General features: G+C 28.0%; 3 protein-coding genes across 19 annotated transcripts in view; 2 read left to right on the plus strand and 1 right to left on the minus strand.

Annotated features, from left to right (window-relative positions):
• The window catches only part of LOC122713717 (ras-related and estrogen-regulated growth inhibitor-like), a 159,416-nt gene extending 157,972 nt beyond the window's left edge, over positions 1–1,444 (minus strand). For all 3 annotated transcript variants that reach the window (XR_006346522.1, XR_006346521.1, XM_043934441.1), the window contains exon 1: positions 1,210–1,444. Coding sequence is in view for 1 of the 3 variants with exons in the window: in XM_043934441.1 (XP_043790376.1) it covers positions 1,210–1,270 (61 nt within the window). In the remaining 2 variants the exon portion in view is untranslated. The remainder of the gene's footprint in view (positions 1–1,209) is intronic.
• A 3,116-nt stretch (positions 1,445–4,560) lies between these two features.
• LOC122713899 (RNA polymerase II-associated protein 3) lies at positions 4,561–7,539 on the plus strand. The gene is made up of 9 exons (XM_043934725.1): positions 4,561–4,715; positions 4,863–5,136; positions 5,277–5,487; positions 5,669–5,830; positions 5,896–6,023; positions 6,182–6,285; positions 6,348–7,102; positions 7,158–7,328; positions 7,411–7,539. The coding sequence occupies exons 1-9, from the start codon at positions 4,561–4,563 to the stop codon at positions 7,488–7,490; spliced, it is 2,040 nt and encodes a 679-aa protein (XP_043790660.1). The 3' UTR covers positions 7,491–7,539.
• A 505-nt stretch (positions 7,540–8,044) lies between these two features.
• Positions 8,045–18,864, plus strand: part of LOC122713965 (histone-lysine N-methyltransferase 2C-like) — a 30,535-nt gene continuing 19,715 nt past the window's right edge. For 6 of the 15 annotated variants that reach the window (XM_043934844.1, XM_043934846.1, XM_043934847.1 and 3 more), the window contains exons 1-16: positions 8,058–8,525; positions 9,830–10,017; positions 10,213–10,420; positions 10,520–10,690; positions 10,780–11,004; positions 11,077–11,320; positions 11,705–11,822; positions 11,964–12,889; positions 12,984–14,721; positions 14,797–14,958; positions 15,035–15,161; positions 15,250–15,464; positions 15,561–15,685; positions 16,379–16,621; positions 18,512–18,647; positions 18,727–18,830. In XM_043934844.1, the coding sequence (XP_043790779.1) occupies positions 9,864–10,017; positions 10,213–10,420; positions 10,520–10,690; positions 10,780–11,004; positions 11,077–11,320; positions 11,705–11,822; positions 11,964–12,889; positions 12,984–14,721; positions 14,797–14,958; positions 15,035–15,161; positions 15,250–15,464; positions 15,561–15,685; positions 16,379–16,621; positions 18,512–18,647; positions 18,727–18,830 (4,896 nt within the window). In that variant the 5' untranslated portion in view covers positions 8,058–8,525; positions 9,830–9,863. Of the gene's footprint in view, positions 8,526–9,829; positions 10,018–10,212; positions 10,421–10,519; positions 10,691–10,779; positions 11,005–11,076; positions 11,321–11,704; positions 11,823–11,963; positions 12,890–12,983; positions 14,722–14,796; positions 14,959–15,034; positions 15,162–15,249; positions 15,465–15,560; positions 15,686–16,378; positions 16,622–18,511; positions 18,648–18,726; positions 18,831–18,864 lie in introns of all 15 variants that reach the window. The other 9 variants (XM_043934851.1, XM_043934852.1, XM_043934837.1 and 6 more) reach the window with 8 other exon arrangements.

Raw genomic sequence — 18,864 nt, forward strand, 5'->3', positions numbered from 1 at the left:
ATAGGTTATAATCTCGCGAAAAATATTAATTATTTAATATCTAATTCAATGTTATTTGAATTATACTTCGATCACGATATCGGCTCTATGATTTATTAATAGGATTAATTTCAGAGTCAATATGAACTACTTATTGCATTTATTTGGTTACTTTATATGCATCATACGACTGTCCAGCTAACTAATGCACTGTATTATACCGAAGACTATATATTCATCTTAACGGCACTTTCATTCAATTTGTCGTTGCGATATTACACGTGCAGAAACATGCTTTACACAACATAATATTAGTATTATATACAATATTAACCCACTATAATTAATATCTCTCTGATATGTTTATCTATACAAACTGAAAAATATGTATTTTCTAAAATATCTATTTTGTTTGATATCATAGTTGAAATAGATATAAACATTCTTAATAAACATTCTAATAGGAAATATGAAATCTAGACAAAAGTCATTTCGAATACAAAAATAATAATTTCGATAATAAAAACAATAATTTCGAAAATAAAAATAAAAAATATAATAATTTTGAATATAGAAAATAATAGAAAATAACAAATAAATATTTTGAATAATGAATAAAAAAAAAGTTTAAATCAAATATATTCAAAAATAAAATATCCTAATCAAATAATTAATTAATAAATAAATAATAAATAAAAATTCATTCAGTCATTATATTCAATATATTTTTCCATAATTGTACAGTCCACATAAGATTATACATTATACATGTTTTTTATGTTCAGATAAATTGAATGATTAAATCAAAAATTGCATTGATAAAGCAATAGAAATTTAAAGCAAAAAATGTTGATTCTTAATGATCATATACAATACATTTTGTTATATTTTTTTTTAATTATCAATCTCCAATTTTATATAAACATAGAAAAATATTTAATGGCAAGAGCTATTCTTTTAGTTTAAAATATTAAAATTTTGAGTTTAAAGCACATTACTGTTTATTCTAAGTATATTTATATTTTTATCAATTGAATATTTAAATTTTAAATTTTAGATACGCTTTAAAAGATCATAAATAATATAAAAAAAAAATAATCATCTCTTACTAATTCAATTCTAATATTAATTATTATTACTATATTAATAATTCATTCATACATGATTTGTTGTATAAAAATTAAGGATCACATGTATTATTAAAAAAAATTCAAATAAATAATTTATTACCTGATTTTCCAACTCTGGGGCCGCCGAGGACGACCACCCTGATCCTGTTCACGTTTGTCATCAGACGTGGATCTTAGGTGTCATTCGAATCGCGCTTGCACATCATATGTTCCAAATAACACTTTATGCGTTATTTTCCACTATATCTGCACTTTATTTTGTTTTGATCATATTAAAATCTAATCATCACATCGCATATATGACACAAAAAAATAATTATAATAAATGTTTATAAATATAAACACAATACTGAGTGATTTTCAAAAACTATAGTTTTTTAGAAACTATAATTTATGTTAGCATTTATATATAAATAAATTGTTATCAATTTTCATAAGTTGATTATAAATATTTCTTTTGAATGCATATATATTGAATTAAAGATTTTAAATCGAAAAATTATAAACTGACTTGTTTAATTTGTTTCTCAATTGTTTTGTCTTTGTACGAAGCTTTTATACACTCGCATTGCAAAGCAACCGGTGATACTCGGTCACTTGCAGCGCATCCACTAATCACATTCAAATTGTAAGACAACTTCACATAACAGTTGAATATGCGACGTTCGTTCAAAGCATACTCTCCAATAGCGCGATAAACGTTGAGTAAGAGCCACTTTTTTAGGTTCAACAACACATCGATCTTTCGAAATATCACTATCGTATGTGATTCATTAGCTCGACGGTTGCAATCTTCTTGCGAACAAATCGGTACCAAATATTTCGAATTGTGACAACCAATTTAAAATTTGTCGTGTATTGACTAAACAATGAAACACAATTTTCGAATTTTAATCACTTTTCATGTTTTCAAACTTTCTATCACTTTTGTATTGTCACTTCTCTTGTGTATTCGCGAATTTTCGTTTGCGCTTACTGAAATCGCGGCACTATAATACGCATCGAGAGTTTCACACTGGCAGCGATCGTCGTTCCTCGCGTCGTCAAAAATGCCACTTTCTGTCCCTCGATTTCTCGCTTCTTCGATTTCTCTTTTTTCCTTTCGAAAACTTCACTTTCCACGGTCGCCACGATTCGATTGCATCTTCTGGACCATGGAGATAATAATATCGGTGGATGACGTTCCGGTCACGCTGCAAGCAAACATGCGGGCTACGCCGACACGCTGCGAATAATAACACAAGAAACGATTCAAGAAATGCTGTCTTGCTAGTTCCATTTATAACGGGTCGACGGCCTCCCACCTCATCTTCTCTTCTCGCTTGGCGCCGCCAACGTCGGGCTCGTCCGGATTACGAAAAAAGGCTAGAAGGCGCGCGCGCGATCGCCAGTGCTACAGCAAAACAACACTCACTTGGACGGGCAGACGAATACTGGAAGCGAGAGGCGCGGAGAACTAGACTTCAAGCACCGCCCACGTGCTCTCCTGTAATTCTTGCGGCGCGCCGTTCGAATTTTTTTCTTTTACTGGATTTTTCCAAGACACGTTTTTTTTTTGTCAAATGAAATCGTTGACAAATCACCGTTTTACGCGCAAACACTAGTAAAAATCATGTTAGAATTTTATAAAACCTGACATACATGAGAATCGTGCGCACGGATATCCATGTATTTTCAGATTAGATGAGACATCGTACATCGATATCGACATCGGTTGTTGAATTATTTTCACCAGACTTATGAGATTTTATATCGTTCCCATAAATGGTATCATGAATCAATTTATGTTTCTTTATGTTCTTTAAGTCAGTAGATTAGATAACACATTTTAGTATCCATCATACATTATATTATATACCCACAGAAATAATATATTTTTATCTTTACGGAATCAAAATCGAATATTCATGAATGATTCACATAAAAATATTTTAATATTTATTTATTAACGGCCGATAAATTGTGTACATCATTTTTTAATATTTCCTTTATAAAAATCTGTACGTTTGTTTGCAGTTTAAATATTTTATTATTAATAGAAATATAATAGATGCTCAAAATTTTATATGATATAAGCGAACCAAGCGAGAAGAGATTAAATTCAATATATAAACGAATACTATTTTGAATATTATTTAAGTATAATGGAATAAATAAATAAATAAAATTCTCATAAATCAATGCGACCTTTAGAAGATCGATCATATAAATATTAAACAACGAACAGATGCTACTTATATTTATTCAAGAAAGTTGATTGTCTCCTTTCGATGATACCAACTGATTCGACGTAAAAAAATATGAAACGTAGAAAAATTCGCATAAATAAATACCTGTATTCCACTTGTAATAATAAATTCACTCGATAAAAAATTTCCCAAATTTGTTGTCTGTTATTTAATTAATTATTGCTCATATAAATTTGATACTGTTTACAATAATGACAATAATATGTGAAAAGAAACAAAATCACTGATGAAAATATACGAACGAGAACGAACAAACGTATGACACAAAAAACCTTTATACCGAACTCACCGAGCGTTCGCCGGCGAATGCTCGAGTCTGAGCGCTTCGCACTGTCTAATATGCACTCTCCAGTATATCCACTTGAGCATGTCTCGATCACGGCATGGCGTACCGCTTCACAGTACAAGGTGACTGCCGTGTTAACAGGTAAGTGTAGACCAACACACGAGCACTAGTATGCAAGCGCATATCCATTAATGCAAGTAACTACGCAAGCGCTTACTTTTATAAGATAAAATCTACTGCTTCAAATTATTATATTGACATTATTAATTTGAAAAACATTTCTTATTAAAAGTGATTTAAAATAGAGCATATATATGTATGTATATATATATTATTTTTATTATTTTATATATATATATATATATATATATATAATTTATATATGTATATATAATATATATTTTCTATATTTACTTATAATTAATAATATATATTAATAATAATTAATAATATTAATATTTCTATATAAAAATATAAATATTTATATAAATTTATATTAAATTTATTATTAATTGAAAATATCTCTTTATAATCTATATAGTTAACTATCAAATTTTTTTATATATTGTCTGATTTAAATGAATATATTTATATGAATAAACATTCTAATATTAAATAATATAGAATAATTTACTTTTTAAATCAGTTATATAGATTTTAAACTAAATTAGATCTCGAAAATATAATCGAATACATATGCATTTGTTATTGATCTTTCGTTGGAAATGCATCATAAAGAATACTCCCTATGTTATCGATTGAGTTTGATACAAGCATATTGTGGATAAAGCTGATAATTTGGTATGCGTGTATCCATAGCAACTAATTAAACAGAAGATTGTAACAGAAACATATTCTCTTTTTTGTTGTAACAGAAAAATATTTTTTCCAAAGAAAAGATATTTTATTTGATATCATGATCGAAACAGATACAAATATTATTCATAATACAAAATGTGGACAAAAGTCATTGCTCGAAAGATATGATATACCGGTCGAGCATCTTTCATATGAATATATTTCTGAATGTACAAATGCAAAAAAATTGGAGCGTATAGTAACTATATTGCGGTAAGTAAAAATTAGGATTTTTAAAAATTAAATTCTAATAAATTTTTGAATATATATTTATTTTGAAAATTTTTTTAATATTCTTTATATATTTTAATAATATAATATTATTTTTAATTTTTATACTTTGATACGTTTTGTTCACAGTTCTGGTGAAGAAGGATTTTATCCAGATTTAACAAAACATGCAGAAAAGTGTTTAAATGTTATTAAGCCAACGAGTATAATTTTAAGAAAATCCGAACCCATTCTTAAACGTGATATGTTAGAACCAAATGAATGTAAAGAAATTGATAAAGATATTAATGATTGGATGTCTGAAATGCAGATTCGAGAAAAAGATTTAGAAGAAGGGAAAACAACTTTATTAAATCCTTTACCTTCACCAGACATTCGGGAATTTAAAGAAGAATCTCTAAAAGTATTTAATTATTATCTAAATTTTGATACATATATTATTTAATTATTCATATTAAATATAATATAATATAAATTATTCATATTAAATATGATATATAGTTATTTAAAAATATTTATGTTTTATTTGTTTAATTTAATTAGAAAAATTTTGCGACAAACTTAAAAAATACTAAAAATAAACGAATTGCTTCTTGTGATTATTCTGCTTGGGATAAATATGACGTTGATGTTGAACTAAATAAAATAGATATACGAGAAGATCAGCAAAAACTTGAAGCAAAGAAATTACAACAGAAACAAAAAGAAATTATAGAAAAAAAGAAGCTGGAAAAACATACGATTATCAATACATGTATGTATTGATAATCATAATCTTTAAATTTAAAATAGAGTAAAATAAAAAATAAAAAAAATTATAATTATTTGAATAAATTTAAATTATTTACAAAAATATATAAAAAAATTTTATAAATAAAAATATATATAAAAATATATATATATAAAATATATACAGAAAATAATTTTTTTATTAGCGGCATTAACAGGAACAGAATTAGACGTAATGGCAGATCAAGAAAGAGAAAAAGGAAACGAAGCTTATAGAGCTGGAGATTACGAGGAAGCTTTGGAACATTATAATATTAGCATAAAAATGAATTCGAATATAATTACACATAATAATCGAGCAATGACGTGTAAATAAAATTAGTTTTATTTATGTTATTAAAAAAAATCTATAGATTAAATTATATTTTTTCAGATATTAAACTTCAACGTTATCAAGATGCTCTTAAAGACTGTAACATAGTACTCAATGTAGAATGTATGAATATTAAAGCTCTTCTTCGGCGAGCTTTATGTTTAGATCATCTTGGAGAATCGTCTCAGGTATTCAAATAAAAATTTTTTTTATTCACTTTTTTCTTTGATTGCATGAATTTGAAAAAAATAATGTATATATAATAATAATAATATATATTATATTATATAATTATATATTTTTTATTAATTATATTATATATATATAATTATACACATATAATTAGGCATTGGCAGATTGTGAAGCTGCTTTGATATTAGAACCTACTAATGCCGTAGCGATTGCTGGTGTGAAGAAATTAAGAAAACCTTGCGAATCTAGAAAAATAAGGTACGATAGAAAGATAATTATTTAGTAACGTATATTTAAATTGTTCACTTTTGCATTTTCAGAATGACTATCACAGAAGAACAAACTGAAGATACAAATAAAAAATTAATATCAAAGTTAAATGAACTTGAAGAAAAAAAGAATTATGTTTCACAGTTTAACTCAAATAGTATATGCTATTGCGATAAAGCACCAGGTCCATCACGAAATTTAAATCCAAGTCCACATATTAAGGCTGAATATTGTCTTGAAAATAATAATAGAGAAACAACGATAATTAAAAATACTCTTTCAAAGAAATCTGAAAATATTCCAAAAGTAATTAATGTGAACACTGAACTGTTCAAAAGTCCAGTTTCTTCTAATAATTATTCTTCAAATGTGTCTAAATTATACCAAGAAAAAAATGATCCTGATCCCTTAACAACGAAACATAAATCAACTTTTTCTCGTACAAAATCTCCCATAGGAACTAATTCAGTTATTATTGAAGAATTACCTAATGAATCTAATAACAAGAATTATATAAATGTTGAAATCAAATCGAAGGAAACAACGAATAAAAATATATCCAACACAAAAATTAAGAACAAAAATAAATCATCCGATAAACAAGTAAAACTTAAAAATCTAACTAAAAATTGCGAAAAATATTATTTAAATGAGAAACCTAGAAAAATAGAAATGGCAGATAAATATAAAAATAAAACTAGTAAAGAAGAGAAACCTATTACAAAGATTATAAATAATTCATCAAAAAATGATTTTGATCTAGAAGTATATGCTCAATTATTAAGATCAGTAGATTTAAATTTAGGTTTGTATTTTAATCTAGCAACTATATAAAATTTATTGTCATAAAAATATTTTAGTTTTAGGAAATGAATTAGATGGAAACAAGTTCAGTACTATATTGCATTGTTTAGAACAGTATTTTTGTACATCTGACAATATAGAACTTTTGAATAATTGTTTGAAATCAATCAGTCAAATGAAACGTTTTTCAATTATCAATATGTTTATGAGTAGCGAAGATAAACAAGGTATATTCGCAATGAAAATTATATTAAATGATATATATATATATAATATTTATATAATTATTACAATACTTTTGCTTTATAGTTATCAAAAACATATTCAATTTCTTAGAAGAGCATGGAACGTCAGAAGTTTCATCATTGCGACAAATTTATTGCATCTAAGAATACTATGCATATATACATTTTAAAATGTTCGAATTTTGTAGTGACATTTCAAGTACCAACTTTATATCTTCTAGTAATAATACATAAGAAATTATACTAATAATATTGTTTTTTTTTAATTAATAAGTATATATAGTTAATGCAAATTATTTTTATTTGAATAAAACATTATTTAAATATAAAAATATTTATAAAATATTTACACGAAAATATAGAAAAATATATAATACTTTTTTTAGAAAAATCACTAATTAAATCATGAAAATAAAAAATTCTAAAGATTTTTGTTGAATAAAACTTATTTTCTACTATATTATTTATAAAATTAAAACCACATGCAATTATTAATATGTGTATTGCATCTGATAAGTTTTAGTAGTGAATTTTTTCGCCAATTCCCTACTTCAATATTTTCTTTGCATTTTCATCTATCATTCAATGATGGCAGCACATGTACAGTTCTAAGCGAGTGCGCACTCTGGCTTTGTTCCGACATCCGGACTCCGTGATTTTAGCGCTTCGTCAGTTGCGTACTCTTCCGTTCATGCAGCTTATGACATTTTTTTCTGTTACTACAAGATGTTTACTTGGATGAGTCCTGCGAATTTCGACGAGGATCCCGATAATTCCGCGTGCAAAGCCGCCATGAAACTGCAACGGAGACAACAGTAACTGGAAGGTACGTGATCCGGCGTGATTACGAACGGCCCGGGTATGTTTATAGCCTGCAAACTCTGACATAGCAATGGCGTACTGTCGCCGTAAAGGCCGTGCCAACAAAATTGTCCTTTGCCTTATTTAATCTAAGTTAATTGTGCACGCAGGAATTTAATCACAAAACAATGTTTCGTATGTGATGATACGGTTCATAGTGACAAGTACAGTTTGTGAGTTTTGGTGATGAAAAGTGGCGTTTTTCGGTGATTATAGTGCCTCAGTTTTCCCCACTGTGGAATGACCGCCGATTGTCGAGCGGCACGCCATCCTGCTGTAGCTGACTGAGGACTATACTATAAAGAGATTAAAAACTATGTGAGTTCGAACCAAAAACGAGGTTGTGTCTTTTATTAACAAATGAAAATAATTTTTAAGTGAAACCAAATTTTTCCTATGAAAAATAATATTAGTATAGGAATTTATGATAAGACTAAGGAATAAGCATTGACACGTAAGAAAATGATTGATGTTTTGTACATCGCTTATACATGAATTATTAGTAACAATTTAAATAAATTTTAAAAATTTTGAATTATAAATATTATTTTAAGATTTTAAAAGATAAAAAATAAATGAAAGAATAAATATAAAATAAAATTTTGTAAATATTGTGATTATATATATTTAAGATATATTTATGTAAAATATAATATTCTTTTATTTAAAAATAGACCTCTACAGTAAGAGCATTTTAAGAATAATTTAATATATGAATAATATAATAATTTAATTAAAATATAATAATTTAATTATATGAATAATTGAAAATTTATTATTTTAGAAGAGAATTTTTATTTAGGATTATGTATTAATGTATTTTAAAGATTTGTTTGTCTCATGTTCAAAAAGATACTTATTTCCTTTTAAAAAAATCTAAGTTTTTAATTATGGAATTATATATTTTGTGTTTAAATTATTTCAAAACATTTATGCTTAAAAAAAACAGAGAAAAAGAGAAAAATATTATGTTTTATTTAAAAAAATATAAAATATAAAATAAAATATAAAAATATTATATATAAAATATAAAAATATAAAATATGAAGTTGAGATTAAAATCAAAATTGAAATAATAAAATTGAAATTAATAATAAACATATAATATTGTATATGTTATAAAATTTGTTTGTATTTTTTTTATAATGAATTCTGTTATAACTGTCATTAATTTTTTTATGTACATATAATTCATATATATTATATTTTTATTTTTTAAATGTTATTAAATAAAGATAAATAATATAATTTATTTTATAAAAATTATGTTTTTAGATAAAAAATTATAGATTAAAAAAACTTATAATTAAATATAATTAATATATGTAATTAAAAATATAATTTATGATAATTTTACAATAATTTATTATAATTAATAACTTATAAAATTATGAATAATGCAAAGAATATTAAATATAAAATATTTTGTCAATTTTTTTAACATATATATTTTAATGTTCAATAGGTTATGTCAAAAAAATTTAGGAAAAAAAGTATATTAAATTTAAGAGATATATTTGAAAATTTCATTGTAATTCTTTAATTTTTTAATATAAACATAAATTTACAAAAAATTGATTTTTAAATTCACATTTATAATATAAGTTTTTTTGTTTACATAGGACTACATAGCAACAGAGGTTTAGTAAAGGTGCCATGGATGATGAAGAGCGTCTTGAGGGTGAGGAAGAAATGGAACTAGATGAAGCCTCTGATGGTGAAGATGAAGATGAAGAAACAACAGGAATTCCTGTATCACCAGCCAATTCAGATCAATTGCTTGGTCCTGTACCAACAACTCCTGGTAATAGTGAGTATATATATTCCTAATATATATAAATATATATATATATATATATATATATATATAATATATATATATAATATATATATATATTCCTAATATATATATATATATTAATAAATTTATGGTATGAATAATTTATATTGTATTTTTAATATTTTTTATATAAAATGTTATTATAAAAATTATATATCATTTCAGAGGAAGCACAAAAATTTGTTTCTCTTGCAGTAACCCCAGATGAAGCTTTTCATGATCCTTTACGGTACCAGAAATTTCCACTTCCTGGAGGTAAACCTTTAAATATTAGGCGGGGTCCAGGTAGACCTAGAAAAGAACGTCCACTTGGTATTACACGTGGTGGAGGTACTCGTAGACCTTTTGGAAGAGGGACCACTAGGGGTAAAGGGTTAGTATTTTGTAAAAATGAAATGCATAAATATAATTAAATTAATTTATATGTAATATACAATTATATTTAATTTTTCTTTTCATTTTTATTTTTTAGTCTTGGATATGCAAGAGGTGTACCACGCCGTACTAAAAGTAAAGATGATGATACACATTCAGAATCCCCAAGTCCTCTTCGTCTTGGTGAAGATACTCCTGATGGAGAGACATCTAACACTGAGAGATGTATGCCAGCACCAGAAGAACCACCATATTTTCTAGAACAGTGGTAAGAATATTAAATATTTTTCTTTATATTTTTATATTAATTGCATTATAAGTAATAAAGAAAATATTTATTAAGAAAATATTTTTTAGGCCAGGAAAAGTATGTGCTTTATGTAATTTGGGCGAAAGAAGTCAATTAGGTCAGGGTGAATTATTAAGATTTACTTGCCCTGAAGGTTTCACTCCTGAAAAATCAACTAATCGCGACGAAATAACTGATCATCTTATTGATATATCTACTGGAGATAAAAGTCCACGTGCAGCAGGTCCTGGTGCTGTCACTTGTCGTAGACAAAAAAGTCTAGCTAAGTGCAGGTATTTAGGTATAATAAATTTTCGTATATATAATTATTTTAATGTTAACTATAATCAAATTATTATTTATAGAAATACTAGTCTAACAAATTTTTCGGAACCAGTGGAAGAATTAACTATAGTAGGATATTCGGAAGAACCAGAAATAGGAACATTATTTGAATCAACTGGGCACTATTATGTTCATCAATCTTGTGCAGTATGGTCAAGCAATACTCAAGAGTTAACAACGGAATCGTTGAGTCCAGCGATAGTTCAAGCTTCATCGAGACGTTGCGCTTTTTGTTCTCATTATGGAGCTGGAATTCCTTGCAAAGTCAGTATTTTTTACTCTCTTTTTTTAAATCTTTTTTATAAATATATATTTATATATACATAATTTTTCGAAATATTAATTTACTATTAAAATAGATTAGATTTTTTAAATTAAAAAAAAAATAAATAAAGAAAAATAAAATCAATAAAAAATGAGATAGAAATTTATAAATAGTCTATAAAAAATACTCAATTGATATCATAATTTGCTTAATATAAATTTGATCTTAATATCTTGATTAATTCACTAACCAATAGCTAAAGTTTCAGCATCTGATTTATATGCTAAATGTTTTGTTTATTTGATCTGATTTAATACATAATACAGATATAATATAGTCAATTACAATAAAAAATACAATATACATATTTTACTTTTTAATAGGTGGCATCGTGCAATCGTTATTTTCATTTACCATGTGCTGCAGCTTCAAGTTGTTTCCAAGATACAAAAAGTTTATCCCTCTTTTGCAGTCAACATTTGGGACAGGTTCCACTTCTATGTAAGTGCTATGTAATCGTTTATTTAGCTAAAAAATTTATATAGAATATTTGTATATATTATGTATATATTGTATATATTATTTGTGTAGAATATTTATGTATATTAAATGTACATATTTATATATTCTCTTTTATTTTAGTGAACGGTGATGTTACATGTATGCAGTGCTGTGGAATGGGAGATGTTTCCAACTTAGTAATGTGTTCCATTTGCGGCCAACATTACCATGGTAGTTGTGTTGGTTTGGCATTATTACCTGGTGTACGAGCTGGCTGGCAGTGTGCATCTTGCAGAGTATGTCAAGTGTGCCGTCAACCAGAAGATGTTTCAAAAGTAATGTTATGTGAACGTTGTGAAAAAGCGTATCATCCTAGTTGTTTACGACCAATTGTTACATCTATACCTAAATATGGTTGGAAGTGTAAGTGCTGCCGTGTATGCACAGACTGTGGTTCGCGTACACCAGGCGCTGGTCTTTCATCACGGTGGCATTCCCATTACACTGTATGTGATTCGTGTTACCAACAAAGAAACAAAGGTTTTTCGTGTCCTCTTTGTAGAAAGGCATATCGAGCTGCCGCGTATAGAGAAATGGTTCAATGTAGTGCATGTAAAAAATTTGTTCATGGTACCTGTGACCCTGAGGCTGATCCATTAACTTATCAACATCGTAAAGAAGTTAAACCTGATTATGAATATGTTTGTCTACATTGCAAAAATATGGCACTTGTAAAAAGAAAAGATAATATTGACGATTATGGTGGAGATTTGAGTTTAAGTGCATCACAAGAAAGTCTGTACGGTGATGGAGATTCGTCAGAATTTGATTATCAAGGAGGATCAGAGGAAGCACTGTATTCTATAGGTCTTGGAAAAGGAAAGCCATTTTGTGCATCTAAAATTGCAAAGAAGCGACTAGGACTTGGAGGTGGAATTATTGGCCGACCAAAAGGAATTGGTAAACTTGGATATCAAAAACGACAAAAAATGACAGAGTTTGGAAGAAAAAGAGGGCCCAAAGCAAAAATGAGAGGTATTTTTGGTGTACCAGGTGTAGGACTGCAGGTAAAATTTATTATTTATATTAGTTCTTAATGTTTTAATGTCTTTTCTTTTACAGAAATAAATATGTCTTAATTGTATATATTAATTATTACAGAGACCAATGTCAGACTCATTTTCAAAAGAAGATGAACCAGGTATTGAAAATAGACTTGTATTATGTTCTGCAAAAGATAAATTTGTATTGACTCAAGATATTTGCGTAATGTGTGGTGCGATTGGCACTGACCAAGAAGGATGTTTAATTGCTTGTGCACAATGTGGTCAATGTTATCATCCTTATTGCGCTAATGTCAAAGTTACTAAAGTAATATTACAAAAAGGTTGGCGGTGCCTTGATTGTACAGTATGCGAAGGTTGTGGTGAAAGAAATGACGAGGGTCGTTTGATTTTATGTGATGATTGTGATATCAGTTATCATATTTATTGTATGGATCCACCATTAGATTATGTGCCACATGGAACATGGAAATGCAAATGGTGTGCCCATTGTCAAACATGTGGTTCAAATGATCCAGGATTTAATAGTAGTTGGCAAAAAAATTACACACAGTGTGGTCCTTGTGCATCTCATACTGCCTGCATATCTTGTCAAGAAGCATATAATGAAGGTGATTTAATAATACAATGCATTCAATGTGAAAGATGGTTGCATTGTGCATGTGATTCGATTAAAAGTGAAGCAGAAGCTGAAAAATGTGCAGAAGAAGGTTATATTTGTATACTTTGTCGTCCAAGAGATATTCCACCACCCCATCTTTTATGTAATCAACCGAAACCACAACCAAATAAATATCCTCGCTCTCCACCACCGACATCACGCAGTCCTGAACTTTATAAACCTTCTCCTCAACAATATTTAATTGACGGCGTTTATTTATCTGAAGCTGGTATGAATCACATAAAATCATTGACTTCAGAACACCAACAAACAAGAAAGAAAAGAAGAAAAATACATCCTTTAATTGATAAAGAAGCAGACATAATGGCAACTATAGAATCTGTTGTTGCTGGTGGGAGTTTAGATAATTCTTTAGAAGAAAATGGAGGAAAAATAGATTTAGCAGATGTTAAAGATGAACCAACAGAAGTACTCAAAGAAGGTATGGTATGGACGCCACGTGGTGATCAACCACCACCAGAAGGTTTTAGTATTTATACAACTGAAAATGGCATACCAATTTTAAGACGTAAACGACAACGTAACTTACAAAAGTTAGGCATCGGTGGTTTTATTGTTAGATTAAGAGGCACTCGCAAAGATAAAGAAGAAGATGGAGATACAGAAAAACCATCGGATTCAACAGTTGTAAACGATGATAAACCACGTAGAAAACCACAGAGAAGAAAACCAAAGACAAAACTTTCCGAATGTTTTCCTCTCTACATGCAAGAGGCGTTCTTTGGTAAAGATCTTATGGATACAACCAAAGATAAGGAATTGGAAAGTAGCAGTGAATCAGATAGTGAGCGAAATGTATCTGGAAATGCAGATACTATTCAATTATCTCAAGATGAATTAAAAGCAATGGAACAAGTTAAAGCTAAACAAGAAAAGGAAGAAGAGAAAGTACCTCCAGAAGCACCTATAAAACGTGAAGAAATTGTAGATGACGAAGGTAGTGATACTGAAGCTCTTGGTGACATATTGCCTATTTCGGGTGACTTACTTGACAATGATCTTGTTAATACTATAATGAATGAACCAGATGAAGACTTAGCAAAAGCTAGTGAAGCATTAGATGAACTGGATGATACACCAGGAACGACTAAAGATGAATTAACAGATATTCTCAGTCCACATTTCAATATAGAATCAATGGTCAGAGATACAGGTAGACTATTATCAATTTTTTATTATTTATAATAATAATAATAATAATATTAATTATCAGTTACATTTTTATTAGGTTTACCTAACATGGATAGTAAAGATATTGAAGAAATATTTAAAGGGGTTTTAACTGATGAATCTCAAGAATCTCAAGAATCATCAGTCTTTCCTGTTCAAGCTCAACCATCACATCCTACATCTTCAACAACACCTCTTGTATCTCCATTACCACATCCTGGTAAACTAATTTAATAATTATTTTTGATAAAAAATTATGATTTAAAATACATAGTTTTCATAAAAAAATATAATAGGTATACAAACAACAATGCCTATAGCAAGACCTCAAGTACCTGGTACACTACCTTCTGTTGGTCAATCTAATTTAAATTCTCCAATGAGTTTTCCACCACCATCTCCATATCATTCAGAATACAGCAAGTATGTTCATTATATATAATAAAATTGAAAAGTAAAATATTTTAAATAATTTTTTTTTCTTTTTCTTTTTTTATTTTATATTTTTTAGTAGTCCACAATTCAGTCCTGCTTTCTCTGAACCAAGAAGTCCATGGGTCAATCCTGATGATGAGGGTACTTCATCAACAAGCAATACTACAATTTCATATAACCAAAGAAGTAATCTTAAAATGGAAGCTGATGAAGCTTTAGGTCCAGGAGCTACTATATCTTCTGTACTTTATGCAAATATTAACCATCCAGAATGGAAAACAGAATATCCAGGTATATTTATTTTATTTTTTATTTTATTTATATCTTAGATATAAACTTAATTTAAATAATTATAATAATAATTTGTATTTATATATATTATTTAAGCTTGGTCAGAAAGATGTAAACAAATATTAAAAAAATGGCGTGCATTGCCCAATGATAAAAAAGCTCCATATCTAACACTGGCACGAGATAATAGAGCTGCAATTCGCATGAAAAAGACTCAGCAGGTAGGAATGTTTTTAGAATACTTTTAAAGAAAAATATAAGTGCTAGAAAAGCGTGAATCTTTATGTGAATCGTACCCATTGTCATCTTTAAAGATGTCTTGTGCTAACACACAGGTCAAACTAACAGCTTGTCCTTTGTGTCCAATACCTGTATATTCTTACAATTATTGAAATTTCATTTACATGATCTGTTTAAAGAAGAAACTTGATAATATAATATAAAAATATAAACAATTAACTGCAATATAAAAAATTCATAATTACGTTAATTTATAATTATTCTTTTGATATTATATTATATTGAAATTATTAAATATTTATTCTTTTATATTGGACATAATATGCAATTGCTTTATCTTTATGTTAATCATCATGATGAATGTTATTACATTATTTAATTACATTGAAACATATTCTTTACTTACCTTCTAAATATAAATCACCATTTTTCTAACAATATTTAATCATATCTTCTGTCAGATCATGTTTCATTAGAAATGTAGATGCTAATTTGATATTTTAGGAATACCGATTTAAATCTAGCTTTTTCCCAATAGTGATCCTTCATTTTCCTTAGAATCCTCTGAAGAATTGAATTTTACACTATTACCTTTGTATGATATATTTTCGAAATATGTAAGCCATGAATACTATAATGTAAGTGTGTGAACGAGGCACCCCTTGAACCGACAGATATCCAAGGATATACCAAGCACGACCCCAGTCACTGCAACAAGTGCACCTACCATCATCACCAAACCTGTCACAACTATGACATCAGCTCAAGTTTCTCCAGTAGTAGCTATGGCTTCCAACCAAAGGCAGATTGGACTTTTGACCTCAGTGGGCAGTGAAAAGACACAGGAAAAGAATGGAATGACTGTGTCGACAACAGGAGTGACAGTATCAACAGTTAGCAGTAATCATCATGCGGAGGTGTGTGCGGTGCAGGGACCGCCGAAGCAGCTAACATCTACTTCCCCGAGTCCTTCTCCAACATCCACGACCCCTTCTTCTTCACCCAGGCCCAGTTCTGTGAATTCTATTAATTCCATTAACAGCCTGGCGCACCAAGAGATATCCGGTAGCCAGGCTAGAGTAGCTCAGTCGTCAGCCACGCCTTGCACATCAGCAACTGCTTCTTACTGCAACATGGGCGCCGGTGAAGGGCAGCATCAAACGTCACCATCCCAGCAACGTCCTACACCTGCTCACATTACGATCAGTACCAGTACTATCGCTAACAGTCTGAGCATTTCTCAGGCATCCCCCACTACCAACGTTATGGTGGGAGTAGGTCCTGTTCGCCAATTATCCTCGGTAGACCACCAGATTAGAGTGCTCACCCCATCTGAAATCATGCGCACCCTTCCTTCCCTCAGCCAGGAGCACTACGATCCGCCACCCACTGCAATTATTCACACTGTACCTGTACAGTCCCCTATGGTGAGCCACCTATTCTGTGCCTCTAGTGTCTTGCTTTGTGCCACGTGTCTGGTCGACATTTAGTGTCCTTTCCGTTTTTAGAACAAAGATAATAGAATTATTGTTGTATATGCATCAGTCCCAATGATACTTTATTTTTTATTTACTTTATTTTTTATTTTTATCAAAGATATAGAATATTCCAGTCTTTAATGCATTATTGATATGATAAATAGTCTCATGTAATGAATCATCTCATATTGTTAAGATATATTATTATTTTTATTTAATAATATTTAGTTTAATTGATCAGACACTTTTTATTATATAAATTTTATATTAGATAATTTGTTGGACTGTACTATTGCAAATATTTTATTTTGCATATTTTATTATATTGTAATGGCATGTTAAAGACAACTGGTAGCACATATTTTTCTTTTTTCCTATTCCTTCATTCCAAAAATATTTCATATGAATATAATTATATTTCATATAAAAATAAATATATTTAACTTCCTATCTATCGATATGATATTGCTTTTTTAAATTGTGTTATAAATTATTGGTAGATATTTGTTGAATGTAATATGTTATACCTACAACAATATTATAATTAATTTTACTAACGTTTGTCGCTTTTTACATTTTCAGATGCTTATGTTTTTAGTAGTACACAACAGTAAACACAACAGTATTTTAGATTTGGTGTTATTATTTTTATACATATTATAATTATATATATATTTAATTATTATTATTTAATCATATTTAATAATATAATTTAAATTTTTAATTGCTAATATATTTAATATAATTTTAAAGTATTTATGATTTCAGTTGTATATGATTTTTATTATAAATATAACAAATTTTTTTTATTTTATTTAATATGCACAAGAAGAATGATCTTGTATCTTTGATACAAGACAAAATATATTTTTTTTATTCAATGATACAGTGCATGGAAATATTATAAATTAATCTGAAATAAATGTTTATGGGTGTTTTGTGTGGTAAAAAAAATTTCTTTATATAAACTTTTGATTAAATAATTATTCTAGATGGTGGCTGGTTATTATAACTATGTTGCATATATAAATATTAAGATTTTGCTAATTATATTAATTTAGTAATATTATTTGAATGTTGAATTTAAAGTACACTTGGCTGATTGTCAATTTGCCTTATTGTATATTTTATATTGCTTCGAGAAAAAATGGATCACTATATTCTTAAATTACTTCGTTAATTAAATAATTAAATAATTAAAAATTTCGAAATAAAATATTTTATTATTATTAAATAATTAGTATTAAATATTTTATTGACACAGATTGTAAGAATATAATGATCTTCTTTTTAATTAATTTTTAGATCTAATAAAATTGTTTTTAACAGGAACAAGAGAGACTTTCCAATAGAGATCGTTCCAGTAGAGAAGCTGAACAAGAACGTCAATGGAAACAATTACAAGCATTGCGTCAACAGCAAGCACAAATGCAACAACAAGTTATTCACGAACAACGTGTACATGGTATGTAATTCTAAACTAAAATATATATATATATTATAACGCTATTTAAATTTTGGATTTATATTATGTTTTTTGATAGCTATTACTAGAGTTCATAGACAAATAAGTGAAGATAATACAACTCAAGTAAATGCCGACAATACTACAGGATTAACAACACAACTACAAGTTTCCACATCACAAGTAAAATTTTAGTTAATACTATTATAATGTATTT

The sequence above is a fragment of the Apis laboriosa genome, unplaced genomic scaffold (assembly GCF_014066325.1).
Source record: "Apis laboriosa isolate Shangri-la unplaced genomic scaffold, ASM1406632v1 scaffold26_cov146, whole genome shotgun sequence".
Classification (NCBI taxonomy): Eukaryota; Metazoa; Arthropoda; class Insecta; order Hymenoptera; family Apidae; genus Apis; species Apis laboriosa.